Below are 16,859 nucleotides of genomic sequence, written 5' to 3'. Positions count from 1 at the left end.
TCTACACATAAATCAGTAGTGCATCTAAATTAATGGGTGTGATACAGAAAGTTTCCCAATCAAATCTGTAGTCAGGCATGCTTGTCCACTCTCCTTCATCTTGTTTATGTTTTATATAGTCTTGAGCTAAATCCTTCAGGAAAGACATAGGCATAAAATAGATGACGAGGCTGGGTAGCTGAGGAACTTGGATCAAAGCCACTCTTATACTTGGATGACATCATCATCTTCTGCTTGGATACACAGTCAGCTGACTGAATAAGCAGCTAGTCTGAGCCAGCCTTGGAGGCCAGGGTCAACCACAAGTATGGTGAGGCCCATCTGATCCTCTATTCCCTTTCCCTCAAGTCCAAGATGCTGAGAATATGGGTCAGAAGATTCGAGGCTCGTAGTGAGAAATGGCTGGAGAGGAGTGGATTGAGATTATGAGCGCATTGCTTTCCCTCGCAAAACCAGGACTTATTCACCGAACTGTACAGCACTGAGGAGTATGGCAGAACAGAGAGATCTGTGAGCACAGATCCATAATTCCTTGAAAGTGGTGTCACAGAGAGCTTTTGGCATATTGGCCTTCATAACTCAAAGTACTGAGTAGAGGAATTGGGATGTTGTGTTGAAGTTGTACGAGACATTGATGAGGTCTAGTTTGGATTATTGAGAGCAGTTCTGGTCACCTGTCTACAAGAAAGATATCAATAAGATTGAAAGAGTACAGAGAAAATGTGCAAGGATGTTGCCAGGACTTGAGGCCCTGAGTCACAGGGAGAGGTCGAATAGGCATGGACTCCAGTCCCTGGAGTGTAGAAGAATGAGAGGAGATTTGATAGAGGTGTACAAAATTGTAAGGGTTACAGATAGGGTAAATGCAGGCTGGCTTTTTCCACTGAGGTTGGGTGAGACTAGAACTAGAGGTCCTGGGTTAAGGATGCAAGTTGAAATATTTCAAGGGAACAGGAGGGGGAATAGAGAAACAAAGAAACATGGAAAACCTACTGCGCAATACTGGCCCTTTGGCCCACAAATCTGTGCTGAACATGTCCTTACCTTAGAAATTACCTAGGCTTACCAATAGCCCTCTATTTTTCTGAGCTCCATGTACCTGTCCAGGAGTCTCTTAAAAGACCCTATTGTATCCGCCTCCACCACTGTTGCTAGCAGCCCATTCCATGCACTCACCACTCTCTGCGTAAAAAACTCTCCTCTGTACCTGCTTCCAAGCACCTTAAAATTGTGCCCTCTTGTGTTAGTCATTTCAGCCCTGGGAAAAAGCCTTTGACTATCCACACGATCAATGCCTCTCTTCATCTTATACACCTCTACTAAGTCACCTCTCATCTTCCGTCGCTCCAAGGAAAAAAGGCCGAGTTCACTCAACCTTCATTGGTGACGTCCTGCAGACAGTTCACGAAACTACTTATGTCACTTCTTCTTTCAAATATGGTTCTACTCAGCTCCATGCAATTGGAATGTATAATTTACATTTTGATGGTATGTTTTTGGGTCGATTCAGCGATCTGGCACTTTGCTGTCTCTTAGAGAGTTTGGTGAGGTTTGGAGCGGAGTGTGAAGTTTGGAGGCCAAGAAGCTTGGAGACAGGTCGTGAGCCATGATTGACTCAGTTTCTCGCTGATCTCACCAATTAAAGCGTCCAGCAAGAGTGAAAGCAACGAGGATGAGAGTTGAAGGTGTTCAGTGCCGCCTACTTGTGATTGACTGGTCTCCCTTTCCCCCTTGCTTGCTGCTGCTAGATGTTTGATGTTTTGTTTGAATGGCTTCCATGCAGAAACATTCCTGCAGGAAAAAAATGTTGGCCACAAGTCCATCAGGCAGTGGTTACCATTGAATGTCCTGCAGGCCCTGCGGAAGAAGGACTTGGTATATCCGGTGGGATGATTTCCAGAGATATTTTGTGGCTGCCTGTGGGTAGATATACTGCATATACAGGGTAGTATACTGCATATATATTTTGATAATAAATGTACGTGAATCTTTGAACTTCTTCGCTCACAGGGTGTTGAGAGTGTGGAATGAGCTGCTAGTGGAAGTGATAGATGTGGGTTTGATTTCATCATTTAAGAGAAGTTTGAATAAGAAGATGGATGTGAGGGGCATAAAGGGCTATGGTCCAGGAACAGGTCGATGGAACTAGGTGCCACAGTAGCACAGTGGTTAGCGCAATGCTATTACGGCTCGGGGCATCAGAGTTCTGAGTTCAATTCTGACATCCCCTGTAAGAAAGTTTGGTCGTTCTTCCCATGAGCGAGTGTGTTTCCTCCCAAAATCTAGAGATGTACTGGTTAGTAGGTTAATTGGTCATTGTAAATTGTCCTGTGATTAGACTAGAGTTCAATCCATGATTGCTGGGTGGTGCAGCTCGATGGCCCAGAAGGACCTGTTCTGCACTGTATCTCTAAATAAAATAAATAATCAGAGTTTGACATTGACTAGATGGACCACAGTACATGTTTCTGTGCTGTAGTTCTCTATGAGGTGCAAGGTACTCTCACAATCACTGTACATGGGGCAGATGTGGCCATATTTCATTGGCTGTCTCCCAAACCAGCTTCTGTTTCATCTGGGTGTCCTATGGTCCACGATATAGAAATCAGCAGGGAATGGAGACAAAACATTATCTTGTCCAGCGGCTACCTTAGTCTGCATCATGTTGCGTGCCACACCGATGTATGCCGACACCATGAGCTGAGGTTCTACCTGTACTTGGTGCTGCAAAGGATCGTCATGGCCTCACTGCCTCACAGTGCTCCATTCACTTGAATCATTCAACACAACCTGACCTTTGCAGAAACATTCCTGCAGGAAATTCAGCTTTGACCACAAGTCCTTCAGGCAGTGGCCACCATCGAAAGTCCTGCGGAAGAAGGCCTTGGTATATCCTGTGGGAGGGTTTCCAGAACAGGCTGGTAAAGCAGTTTGGCAGAACGCCTCATCACCAGTGCTTACTAATAAGCATCAATACCTAACATAGCAGACAGGTGTGGCCCTTCCTATCAGACGCCCCTTGCATGTTTGGAGTCTCTTTCCCAATGCGCTTGGCCCTCAAGATGGCTGGAGAGTGTACAGGACGATCATCCCTGCTTCGGGAATTGCATTTGCCAAGAAGGTCTGGAAAAGAACACAGCACTTTTCAAGCCTGGTGCAGGCAACACAAAGAGCTTGTGGGAAAGACCACCTCTGAGGGTCCAGCTACCATGGCTATTCAGGTCTCTCTCCTCTTCATTAAAACATGAGAGGGATAGGGGGAAGAGTGAGGGGGAGAGAGAGGGGGCGAGTCTGATGATAATCCAACCAATAGAGTTTCTCCAGCAGTTTGGTTTCCATTCCGGATTCCAGTATCTGCAGTTTTCTGATTTTTATTTCCTGGATTACCAAAGAGAAGGCTCGATCCCTGTGCAGCTTGTCGAAGTGAACAGAGGCGAGGAACAGTCGAGGGTCGGTGAGACAGTGCGAGGAAGAGTCGAGGCCCGCCCACCAAACTGAGAGCGAGGAAAGATTTGAGGTTTCATCTATCTGAGCGCCAGGCCAAATCAGAAAGGTCAGGTACGGGCCGATACATGGTGGTGTGCTCCAGGCCTGGAGCGTTTCGAAGCAATGGGGCCCGGGTCCTAGAGCGATGAATGACCCGATGTTTGCACGATTTAAATGCAGGCCAGATTGGAAAGGCAGGGTGTTGGGTCCGGAGGCAGGGTGTTGGGACCGGAGGCAAGGGTTGACTTGCTACTCCATGGTGTTTACTCAGCTCTGCGCTGAACTGAGACTGGCCTGCTCCAGGCTTCGTGTCTGTGGACTCACTTTCATTCTGAATGCTATCTGCTTACTGTTACTGCTTGTGTTATTTTTGTCTTTTTTTCTTCTCTCTGCAAGTTCCGTGTTTGATGGCCTTTTTTTATGGGTTCTATGAATTTCATTTTTTTGTGGCTGCCTGTAAAGAGGCGAATCTCAAGTTCTATAATGTGTACATACTGTGTTAATAAATGTACTTTGAACTTTGACTCATGTCCTTTGTTGCTTTGGTTCCATCATTGTGGAAGAAGCTCCAAAAGGTGAGGAGAAACAGATTTTTCTGACCTGGTGATCAATATTGAAATTAGTGTGTGTGTCAGCTAAGGAGAAGTTTGGCTTGGAGAGGTGGTCTTGTGATCACACAGCCTCTAAATATCCATTTTCCAATCACAAAAATGGACACTGGACTATGGCACAGGAGGTCGACTAATGCTTATGAAGTTCCATCTCAGAAGTGAGTCAAAGCAATAAAGAATAAAGATGGCATGGATGTCTGGAGTACAAGTTACAAGGGAAGACTGAATAGGTTATGACTTTACTCCTTGGAATGTAATGATTGAGTGGAGATCTGATATAAGCATGCAAATTTATGAGGGGTATAGATGGGATAAATGCAAGCAAACTTTTTCCACTGAGGCTGGGTGATATTACAACTAGAGGGTTAAGGGTGAAAGGTGATAAGTTTAAGGGGAACATGAGGGGAAACTTCTTCACTCAGAGGGTCGTGAGAGTGTGGAACAAGCTGCCAATGCCAGGATGTATGCCAGCTCGATGTCGACATTTAAGAGAAGTTTGGACAGATACATGGAAGGCAGGGGTGAGGAGAGCTATGGTTCTGGTGCAGGTCGATGGGAGTAGGTAAGTTTGGCATGGACTGGATGGCCCGAATGGCCTGTTTCAGTGCTGGAGAGGCGGTGTTACAATGGCACTTAACGGTGACTCCCTCAAACTCATCTGATGAGGCAGTTATCTTCTCTCTTTGATGCCTTTTTCCTTTTCAAGGTGGATGGGGTTCTGTCAGAGACCTGACCTACAGATACATTCAGACTTCGGTTCTTTGTGGCCATGGGACCTGCTCCTGGGGCTCACCAACCAGCTGCTTTTCGCTATCCCAAGGAAGCAGCCTGGAAGGAGAGCACGCCTTTGAGATTCCAAAGCTCTGCGCCCCTGTGGGTGAGCCGATTCTATGCTGGTGCCACTGACTAAAGCATCACAGAAGGAAGCAGAACATCAGAAACACTGGATTGGCTGTCAGTGACTCTGTACTTGGTGAACTGCGTTCTCTCTCTCTCTCTCTCTCTCTCATTGATGGGGAAGAGTTTGTTGCCAATTCTTGAGTCGGAGAACTCGAGGGAAGAAAGTGATGCGGCAGATTTTATCATCACAAATCAGCAGGTTGTTTTGTTTATGTCTCCCTTCTTGCTGGGAAAGAGAGACACCTCTCTAGCTCTTAATTAGGGACAGAAGGAGAGCATGTGGTGTGTCGAATTGTCGGGGGGATGATTATGCTGGTCTTGGTCTCCCTTGGGGCTTTGCTGTTGCTTGCTTGGTGCATGGAGGTGCTGATGCTTTTTTTGCTGAAGTAAGTGAGGGAGGGGGAGAGTCATTGCTTTGCTGCTGCTTGTGCGTGGGAGAGAGAAGTGGCGGGGGCTTTGGGGTTCTAACGTTTTTACTGTCACCCAGTCTTCTTCTTTCATGGATGTCTGTGAAGGACAAGAACTTTAGATTGTATATTGTATACATTTCTCTGATACTAAATCGAAATATTGAACTACCTTTCTATGATTCTATGTCAAATAAAGAAAATGTTTATTTGTGGGTTTTGAGTGAGGGCAGGATCATTTTACCTCTGATGTGCTACCCAGTCAAAAATCCTGAAACCCTTAAAACTAAAACAATGGCAGATGCACCCTTAATACTAAAACAATGGAAAGCTGCTGGACCAGACAATATTCCTGGCAGAGTGCTTAGTGGATGTGCAGACCAGCTAGCAGATATTCTCACTGACATCTTCAACATCTCTCTGAGCAGCGCCATTGTTCCTACGTGCTTCAAGGCCGCCACCATCGTCCCCGTGCCAAAGAAGTCTTCAGTAGTCCTGCCTCAACGACTACCGCCCCGTTGCATTCACATCCATCATCGTGAAGTGTTTCCAGAGGCTCGTCATGAGACACATCAAGACCCTGCTGCCCCCCTCACTGGACCCCCTGCCATTTGCATTCCTTCCCAAACATTCAACAGACGATGCCATTGCCATCACCCTCCACCTGGTCCTAACCCACCTGGACAAAAAAGACACGTATGTTCGAATGCTTTTCATAGACTTCAGTTCAGCATTCAACACAATCATTCCTCAGAAACTGATTGGAAAACTGAGCCTACTGAGCCTGAACACCTCCCTCTGCAACTGGATCCTTGACTTCCTGACTGGGAGACGTCAGTCAGTCCGGATTGGAAGCAGCATCTCCAACACCATCACACTGAGCATAGGCCCCCCAGGGCTGTGTGCTCAGTCCACTGCTGTTCACTCTGCTGACCCACGACTGTGCTGCAACACACAGCTCGAGCCACATCATCAAGTTGGCTGGTGACACGACTGTGGTGGGTCTCATCAGCAAGAACGATGAGTCAGCATACAGAGAGGAGGTGCAGCGGCTAACGGACTGGTGCAGAGCCAACAACCTGTCTCTGAATGTGAACAAAACAAAAGAGATGGTTGTTGACTTCAGGAGAACATGGAGCGACCACTCTCCACTGAACATCAATGACTGCTCCATAGAGATCGTTAAGAGTATCAAATTTCTTGGTGTTCACCTGGCGGAGAATCTCACCTGGTCCCTCAACACCAGCTCCATAGCAAAGAAAGCCCAGCAGCGTCTCTACTTTCTGCAAAGGCTGAGAAAAGTCCATCTCCCTCCCCCCATTCTCACCACATTCTACAGAGGTTGTATTGAGAGCATCCTGAGCAGCTGCATCACTGCCTGGTTTGGAAATTGCACCATCTTGGATTGCAAGACTCAGCAGCAGATAGTGAGGTCAGCTGAGAAGATCATCAGGGTCTCTCTTCCCGCCATTACAGACATTTACACCACACGCTGCATCCGTAAAGCAAACAGCATTATGAAGGACTCCACGCACCCCTCATACAAACTCTTCTCCCTCCTGCCATCTGGCAAAAGGCACCGAAGTATTCGGGCTCTCACAACCAGACTATGTAACAGTTTCTTCCCCCAAGTCATCAGACTCCTCAATACCCAGAGCCTGGACTGACACCAACCTCCTGCTGTCTACTGTGCCTATTGTCTTGTTTATTATTTATTGTAATGCCTGCACTGTTTTGTGCACTTTATGCAGTCCTGGGTAGGTCTGTAGTCTAGTGTAGCTTTGTGTTGTTTTACATAGTTCAGTGTAGTTTTTGTATTGTTCATGTAGCACCATGGTCCTGAAAAACGTTGTCTCATTTTTACTGTGTACTGTACCAGCAGTTATGGTCAAAATGACAATAAAAAGTGACTTGACTTGACCTGCGATGTGAGGAAACTGAAATGCAAATAGAAACTGTTGAAGATACAGAACAGATGAGGCTGCATCTGTAGAGATAAAAACAGAGTTAATGTTTCAGATCAATGAAGAATTCTGTTGAAAGATTACTGACCTGAAAAATTAACTATGTTTCTCTCTCTTTAGATGCTGCCTGACTTGTCGAGTATCAGGAAATGTTATGCTGCCAGGGACTAAAATTGTTGTCAGATAGAAATCCACAGCCTGACTATTCATGTTATGGGGAAACTTTAACTTAACCCTACCCTACCCACCCAGAAACTGAAGTGGGTGAGATGCAATGCTGGATTTATACATGTCTGATTTAGAGTCCAGTGAAATCCATTTGGTTGGGATGTAAAACGCTGCTTGTCTGAAATCCTGGACTGCTGAACTAGATTTAAAGTGCCTCCCCTGGTTTACATCTCAGAATGTTTAAGACATTAATTTAAGTACTGAGAATCTTGGGCTGCTGAAATATTTAACTGTGGGGGGGAAAGAGAAAGCAAAGCAGGTCAACATTGAGTGTCAGGGGAAGACAGGTTCTGTTTAGAGTGATAGTCTTGAATCATCTCTTGTCTCTCCCCTGGTCATTAATCCCAAAATCCCTCAAGGTTAGTGATGAACTTTCAGTAGATAATTGCACCATCTGGGGTGACTTGGGGTACATCAACACAGAATGTCCCAAAAACTACAATTGACGTCCTGATGCAGGGTTTTGGACCAAAACATCAACATTTCCTTTCCTCCCCCCAGGTACTGCTTGAGCAGCTGAGTTCCTCCAGCAGACTATTGCTGCAACAGACAAAGGAGTGACAAGGTGAACCACACTTTCTACATTTAGTTTGGGTAGCGATGCCTCAGGTAATGTAAACTGTTCATGATTGTTCCTCTCTGGGAATAAATTGGCTATGCAGCTGAAGAGAACTGCCAATGTTTATACAAATGTGCCACAATGCAAAATTATCTTAATCTGAAAGAACAGCAACACACATCAAAGTTGCTGGTGAATGCAGCAGGCCAAGCAGCATCTATAGGAAGAGGCGCAGGAGGGTCCTGACGAAGGGTCTCGGCCTGAAACGTCGACTGCGCCTCTTCCTATAGATGTTGCTTGGCCTGCTGCGTTCACCAGCAACTTTGATGTGTGTTGCTTGAATTTCCAGCATCTGCAGAATTCCTGTTGTTTGCGTTTAATCTGAAAGAATTTCTGTTTGTTTATACTTGAATGAAATGATTCATCAGATTCCTTCACATTTTTTTGACGTATGATGTCCCACTAAATAACTTAAAAAATAATATGAAGATAGCACTTCTATTATAGTGAGCCACTAACTCCCTGTTTGAACAACCTGACATGTGAGTCCATGGCCTCCCCTACTGTCGTGATGAGGCAACACCCGCGTTGGAGGAGCAACACCTTGTATTCCATCTGGGTAGCCTCCAACCTGATGGCATGAACACCGATCTCTTGAACTTCAGGTACTTGCCCCCCCTCCCTTCACCATTCCCATTCCACTCTCACCTTATCACCTTCCCTGCCTGACACCTCCCTCTTCCCTTTCTTCCATGGTCTTCTACCCTCCCCTATCAGATTCCCCCTTCTCCAGCTCTTTACTTGTTTATCTATTAGCTCTAAGTTCTCATCTTTTTTTCCCAGTCCTGATGAAGGGTCTTGGCCCGAAACATCAACTGTTCACACTTTTCCATAGATGGTGTGTGTGTGTGTGTGTGTGTTTTCTAGCATCTGCAGGTTTTCTTGTCCTTCAACTCAGGTTCAATCCTGTGACCATGTGGGTTTGCTGCAATTGCTCTGATTTCTTCCCACATGCAGATCGCTAGTTTAATTAGCTACTGCAAATTGCCTCTAATGGGTAGGCGAGTGGTAGAATTCTGGAGTGATTTGATGGGAATGTGAGGAGTGTAAAATGAGACACGGTAGGATTGGTGTAAAAGTTGGTGTTTGATGATTAGTGCAGACTCGGTGGCTGAAGTTTAGAGCTGTATCTGCTCTCTGACCGTATAATTCTGTGACAAACCTGAACTGGGTTAGCCGAATACTGGTTATCGTGGTATAATTCAGGACATTGCTAGGCATGGAGCAAATAAATCAGTCAAAATTCTTGTTTTGCTTTGCTGCGATTTGGTTTCTACTGTAACGTGACTATTGAGACATTGGGAGGGATTAGGATCATGTTCTCTGTGATGTCTGATCACAGCTAATGACCTATTGTCCCTCACAGACCAGTTTTAAATGAGGTGTGATGCAGGAGGTAATGGTTGTCTATGGAATCTTAATCCACTGTGGGTTTGATAAAAAAGCACCTGGTAAAACAAAATCAGTTCATAGATGATTTAATTACTTTCATAGACCTGAGGCTGTGAGGAGCCACCATGTAAATTAGTGACCAAAATGATGAATTAATCATTGCAGTTCATTATGTACTGATGTTTCCTCCATTTATATTCAGATGAAAGCAACCAAAACAGTTTCAGAGGCATTTTAGATAACTTTAGATATAATTGTAATGGCACCTTTTCTGCATTGAAGGGTGCAAATGACACGGCAACTTTCCAGTGTTATCGCATTCTCAGTTTCTCCCATACAGTCCAAAAATTATTCAGAGCCACAGCCTGCTCTGGGCACACAATCTTGGACTGGAAAGTATAACTTTCCATGAAGGGCTCTGGGTAAAGTCCCCACCAATTTATTTTTCAAGTTGAGTTGGATCCGGAATACTAATAATTTTGTTTTCCTTTACACTTGTGTACTGGAAATGACATTAAACGATCAGAATGAATCCCTGGCTGCACAAAATGAAGGAGATCTGGTACAGAATCAGAATCCAGTTAATTATCATTGACGCACAGCATGAAATTTGTTATGTGGTAGCAGTACCGTGCAATACATAATAAAATATAAATTACTGTAAAAGCATAAAATTAAATTAAGTAGTGAAAAAAGTAGCAGAGATGGTGTTTGTGAGTTGGTTCACTGTCCATTCAAGAATTTGATGGCAGAGGGGAAGAAAAGGAAGGAAAGCTACGTCGTATCTGGAGTTTCTCCGGTTAGCGGACAATTTCCGTCCATCCTCTGATGTAGTGGGGAACCGCGTACAAGGCAAGTTACAGCAGTGGTTTGCCATTGCCTTCTGCCGGGGGAGTTTCCGAAGAGGTCACCAGCTCGTAACCCAGCACGGATGGAAAGCGTGCAGGGGAGCCGGCTGGATTCGAATTTGTTGCTACCATCAGAAAGGTGGTACAGGAGCCACGGGACTCACACCAGCAGGTCCAGGAACAGCTCTACCCCTCAACCATCAAGCTCTTGAACTAGTGGGGACAACTTCACTCAACTTCACTTGCCCCATCACTGAACTGTTGCTCTCTGTATACCCCTGACTGTGTTGCCACCCTCAGCTCCAATCTACTAATTACATTTGCTGATGACACTACACTGATTGGCCTAATCTCAAATAATAATGAGGCAGCCTACAGAGGAGAAGTCATCACCCTGACACAGTGGTGTCAAGAAAACAACCTCTCCCTCAATGTTGCAAAGCCAGAGGAGCTGGTTGTGGACTACAGGAGGAATGGAGTCAGGCTAACTCTGATTTACATCAATGGATCTGGGGTTGAGAGGGTGAACCGCTTTAAGTTCCTCAACATACATATCACTGAGGATCTCACGTGGTCTATACATACCGGCTGTGGGGTGAAAAAGGCACAACTGTGCCTCTTTCACCTCAGATGGTTGAAGAAGTTTGGTGTGGGACCCCGAATCCTAAAAACTTTCTACAGGGGCACAATTGAGAGCATCCTGACTGGCTGTATCACTGTCTGGTATGGGAACTGTACTTCCCTCAATCGCAGGACCCTGCAGAGAGTGGTGCGGACAGCCCAGCCCATCTGTGGATGGGAACTTCCCACTATTCAGGACATCTACAGAGACAGGTGTGTAAAAAGGGCCCAAAGGATCATTGAGGACCTGAGTCACCCCAACCACAAACTGTTTTGGCTGCTACCATCTGGGAAACAGTACCACAGAATAAAAGCCAGGACCAACAACCTCCGCGACAGCTTCTTCCACTGGGCTATCAGACTGATTAATTCATGCTGATACAATTGTATTTCTATGTTATATTGACTGTCCTGTTGTACATACTATTTATTATGAATTACTATGGATTGCACATTGCACATTTAGACAGTAAAGATTTTTACCCCTCATGTATATGAAGGATGTAAGTAATAAAGATCAGCGTTTAATGACTCTTCATCTTATGTTCACAATATTTATTGCTTATCTATTTATCATTTTTTCTTTCTTTTGTTTGTATTTGCACAGTTTGTCTTTTTTCCACTGGTTGGTTGTTAGTCTTGTTGGGTGCGGTTTTTCAATGATTCTATTATGGTTCTTGGATTTACTGAGAATGCCCGCAAGAAAGCAGTTCTCAGGGTTGTATATGGTGACATATACAGTATGCACTTTGATAATAAATTTACTTTGAACCTTGACTTGCTACTGGCAGTGGAAGCAGATTTTGTATCAAACAAAATCTCTCTTTTTTAAAAAAAAGTGAAGATCTTCTCTTAGTTTTTGTTTGTGGGGAGGATGCGTTCAACAAATGGCCAGTTCAGTAATGTTTTTACTGAAGAAAACCAGAGGATTACAGTCAGGCTGACGCATTACTGGTTCCCTCAGCGCGCTTTCCCGCAGCCAACCACTTTGCTAGAGAGACACGATAGGAACGTTACAGAAGTAAGGTAAACAACAGGAGGCCTTCCGGCCCCTCGTGCCCGGCTACAACTGGTAAAAAGAGAAGATTATGGTGAATATGTCAAGTAAAACCAGGAAATGCTGAGCAGGACAGGTCACCTGCGGGAACAGAATTAGAGTTAACCTGTCAGGTCGAAGACTCGTCCTCAGATCTGCTTGATCTTATTTTAGATTTGCGACATCGGCAGTTTTATCCCCTAAGTAATTAGATGGGGTTGTTTTCGTTGCAGTTCGGTAGTTCGGCCACCACCCTTACCCGTTTAGCAACACACACAAGATGTTTTGAGCTTATATCTGGGTCTCGGGCCATCCCTCTCCATAGATGCAGCTTAACATGCCGAGTTCCTCAAGATTTTCAGCATCTGCAGGATCCCTTGTAATCATTACTAGTGTTAACTTTTTTTAAAAAATCCAGATTTGTTGAATGGGATGGATTTAAATTTCTGAGGCATTGATGCCGTACTTCGGGGCTAGCTGACATCAGGATTCATTTTTCTCCAGCAATTATCCTCAACAAGTTTATCAATCGGAGTTTTCCATGATTCACAACAAAAGCCCTTGGAAGTACTTTGCATATCACAGGTCAAGGCGGGGTTGAGGCAGCGTATAAATGATCCAAAGAACCACATGTAGATAAGAGCAGCTCTCATTCACGTCATTGCAACGGCGGAAAAAAAAATACTCCGTCGCCGCGACACGAAATGCAGCCTCTGCACTTGGACAGAGTCCTTTCCCCGGCTTTCATCCCCGATCCTCGAGCCCTTTACCCAGCTCCGTCTTCTTGTCCGGACACCATACGCCAGGCGGAGTCTCCGGCCAAGAAGCGGCCCTTCACCGTTGAGTTCCTGCTCTCCAAGTCTCCTCCGAAGGTCGGGTGCAGGCAACCCTCGGTGTGTCACGTACCCGTATACCCCGAGGCTGGGTGCGGGAATTATCCCGTTCCCGGGAATTATCCCGTTCTCTGCCAAGGCGCAGGACACAGCTGGCCGCTTTACAGTGCGTGGAACATGTACAGTCCAGGTAAGCATTTGGTCTCCTGTCTTATTCAAGGGCGCGGGCGGGTAGATTGCTATATGCGCATCTTATAATTGTTTTCCCCTGTTACTCTGCCTGCCCCGTTTATGATTCAGCCGTGCCCCGTATGAGTTACTTGTGGATATCATTGGAAGGACTATTGGTCAGCAATGAAATGGCACGATTTTTGAAACTCCGTAATTCGTGTAACTTTTGAAATAACAGCCAACAAACGCTGGGATCGGACACCATCTCGGATGAGAAATAGTTAATCGTTTCAGTGTAAGACCTTGTACTTTGACGAAGGGCCTTCTGCCCGAAACATTAACTAGAGACACGAGAGACTGCAGTCCGGAGCGCCAGAAAAGGCGCTGGAGAAATGTCGAATTCCATTTCCTTTCAGGGATTCTGCCTAACCCGCTGAGTTCCTCCAGCATCTTGCGTGTTGAAACAAACATTTATTATCTGGATTGCATTTTCTACATTTCCAGCATCTGCAGTTTATTTTTGCCCGCCTGAGCGTTGCCAATGTTTGCGAAATAGTAATCTCTCTCTCTCGTACTAATACAGCCTGGAGAGCCGGCCTGTCTGCTGTGACCCACTCGATTCCGGCCACAGAGCGCAAGGCAAAGCGTTTCAGGGCCATCTTCACTCTGGAGCAGCTAGCTGTCTTGGAGAGCGAGTTTAAGAAACACCATTATATAATCGGCCCTCAGAGAGTGGCCTTGGCCTCTGCTCTGGGATTGACCGTCCTCCAGGTAAAAAAAAAGCTTCAGAGCAGCCCAGCATCTTAGAAATCACATGCCATCATTTTAAAGCGATCCCTCCTCCCCCAACACACACTAATTCAGTCAGCGCACTCTGTTTTAACTCCGTGTTACTCTTTATTACAGGTGAAAGTTTGGTTCCAGAACAGGCGGATCAAATGGAAAAAGGAAGTGGGAAAAAATCAGCGGGTTAAAACAGATGCAGGGAGCGAGTCCCAAGACGAGAAGGTCGGTGCAGCCGCCGAGGACGTTTCTCCCACCGAACAACGCTCGAGCGATCTCTCCAGAAACTAGAAGCTCCCGGTTTGCTGAATGTGTTGGCCAACCAGGGTCGGCTCCGGCACTCTTGAGAAGGCTTCCTAGTTCAAATGTTTTTTATATAATATAACGAAAGACAGAAACTTGTTAAACAAGACTGATGGCATTGTCAACCTTTCCCTCCGTTTTATGGAGAAACTGATTGATTTAGTGTATAAAACACGGACTGACCTCACTCCCCAACATTGTTTAGACTTTCGCTCTGGGATCCATATACGATAGGTTTACCATCGGCGCAAACGTTGCGGTAAATAACTCGAACTGACGGACATCACATGTGATTGTATCTTATCAGCGTTGCGATGGCGGTGTCAACGGATCGTGGCAAATCCATCGGAAGTCGCCCTTTGTGCAGCTCCCGAGCGGGGGAAGGCAACGAAAGAGCTCTGTGGAGATGGAGTGGGGCGAGACTACTGTATTCCTCTTGATTCAGCAACACTATAGTACGGTCCCTGAAACCCACTTCGCCATTCACTGAATGTATGAACTCAATGTTCCCACTTTTCAATATCCCTCAATAACATTGGTTTTCAGATCAAGAATAAATTGACATTAGCCAATTAGAGGACAGGTGGGATATTGGGCTCCAGCTCTTGGTAAATTTGAGGACATTCTCTTCTGTTTCAGAACTGGTGCAAGTGATGATAATCAGAATGTTTGAACTTTCATGCCAAATGATAACTTATGTTTTGAGGATTGATGGCTTGAATCAATAAAACAGTGTAATATTAAGTAAAAGAGAAGTGCTGGAAGTACTCACAAGTCAAGACAACCACAGCGCGGCGAGAAATGCAACTCCTGTTTCCATGACCTTTTAGATGTACAGCATTTGAAGTATTTTTGCAATTAATTTATACAGACCTTAATCACTGCCTACCATTGCCTTGGTTTACCTGAATGCCATATATACTGGGTAAAAATCCTAATTTCATCTGCAAAATATTTCTGCTCCTCTAATAAAAAATAAATCAGATTTGTACTTCACATGAAAGAAACCAGAGCATTTTCAATTTACAAGCCCAGCCTTGTTAACACCCCTGTGAAGCACCTTGGAAAATTTTCCTATTTTAAACGTGTAACAAAGCAATCAATTTCTTATATTAGCAGGTTCAGATCCTTGCTCAGGCAGGAATTAATTCTAACCATAACCAATCTGTCAAAGCAGTTCGTCACAGTAGATTTAAGTTGTATCAGGTGATAGTCATTAAGGCAGCTCACTCTTCTTAGGCAGTGGAATGATTACTGGCCTTTTGAAACAGGTGGGAACTTCAGATCACAGGATTTCATTTCTTTTTCCGATCACTGTCAGTCTCAGTTTTTGCACACACCAGCCTTTCCTGAAGACACTTGCACAGCGCAGTGAGCGTGTGGCCGCCGCTGCTCTGGGAAAGGGCTCCTGCTATCTACACTATCACTACATTACATTAACCAGTGCAATTACTGATGTCATAGCCCAGGTTTATTCCCTCGTAAATCACATGGATTATTCTATGAGCATGCTCTATATGGCATTATTGCTTGACAATATACTGTGAACTGTGTAACAGTGGAAGATGAATGCGACTAACTAAGGTCTCTGAAAGTTGGATTGTATTTATGGCCTAGAAATCTTTGATATACCTTTGTCTAAAAACTTAATTGCCAAACCATATTTAATTCAGTCCTCATTATTGATATAATTCAATAGACAATCAAATGCAGCAGTTTGCTGGAGGATCCCAACAAGTTGAGTCGGAAAGGTATCACTGATGTTTCGGGTTCAAAATTCTGCATCCGACAATCAAGTGGGTGTTTTTGCCCTTATTTTCAGCTGTCATTGTGTCACATAACCAGCCATCAAAAATGAACAATGTTGTGTCCTATCTAGCAAACCTTCACCACTTCCCACTCCCCCACCAAACACACACAATGTGCTCCCTGTGTAGTTAGCCCTCTCTGGCTACTGGAACACTTGATGATCTCAACATCACTTTCTGCAATTTTTGATGCTCATCCACTCTTGACCTCTCCAGGACCCCACAAATACCTTATCCTCATGCTGCCCCTCCATAATATAGACAGCACATGAAGCAGGACTTTGGTCCCAACAGTTCCTGAACGCTGGCCCCAGGTGCCTTCAGTCCAAGGTCACCCCCCCCCAAAAAAAAGGCTAGATGAAGGGTCTCAAACAGAAACCTCAACTGTCCATTTCTTTCCATGGATGCTGCTTGACCCACTTTGTGTGTTGTTCCAATCTTACAGCAACTGTATTCCCTTGTATATCCAGTATCCATTCACACTGGCTTTTCACTAACTCCTTTTTATTTTCTCCATGTTTCCATTAACCGTCTCCAGATTCTACCACTCACCTACACACCAGCAATAACTTTCATAAGGCAACTACTTTACCCATCTGCATGTCTTTGTGATATAGGAGGAAACTGGGGAGATCCACTTAGTCACAGGGAGAACATGCAAACTCTTGTTTGAATCAGCTGTGCCAATCCCTGTGCCAATCTCTTTAATTTGCTTGATTTGACTTAAATCTATAAGCTACCACTCTCCTTCAGAACCATTCCTTTCTAGAGTATTGAGCTAAAGAGGTTGCAGTATTAGTTTTTACATGTATGCTAATGACCCCCAACATTATCTCACCACAACTCTCC

The 16,859-nt window shown here is 44.9% G+C and overlaps 1 protein-coding gene across 1 annotated transcript; it reads left to right on the top strand.

Annotated features, from left to right (window-relative positions):
- Positions 1-12,713: 12,713 nt before the first annotated feature.
- On the top strand, positions 12,714-15,870 carry LOC134348956 (homeobox protein BarH-like 1). The gene is made up of 3 exons (XM_063052765.1): positions 12,714-13,135; positions 13,700-13,887; positions 14,023-15,870. The coding sequence occupies exons 1-3, from the start codon at positions 12,817-12,819 to the stop codon at positions 14,188-14,190; spliced, it is 675 nt and encodes a 224-aa protein (XP_062908835.1). The 5' UTR covers positions 12,714-12,816; the 3' UTR covers positions 14,191-15,870.
- Positions 15,871-16,859: the final 989 nt, after the last annotated feature.

The sequence above is a fragment of the Mobula hypostoma genome, chromosome 7 (assembly GCF_963921235.1).
Source record: "Mobula hypostoma chromosome 7, sMobHyp1.1, whole genome shotgun sequence".
Classification (NCBI taxonomy): Eukaryota; Metazoa; Chordata; class Chondrichthyes; order Myliobatiformes; family Myliobatidae; genus Mobula; species Mobula hypostoma.
The sequence above is the reverse complement of the archived record's forward strand: the minus strand, read 5'-3'. Positions and strand labels throughout refer to the sequence as shown.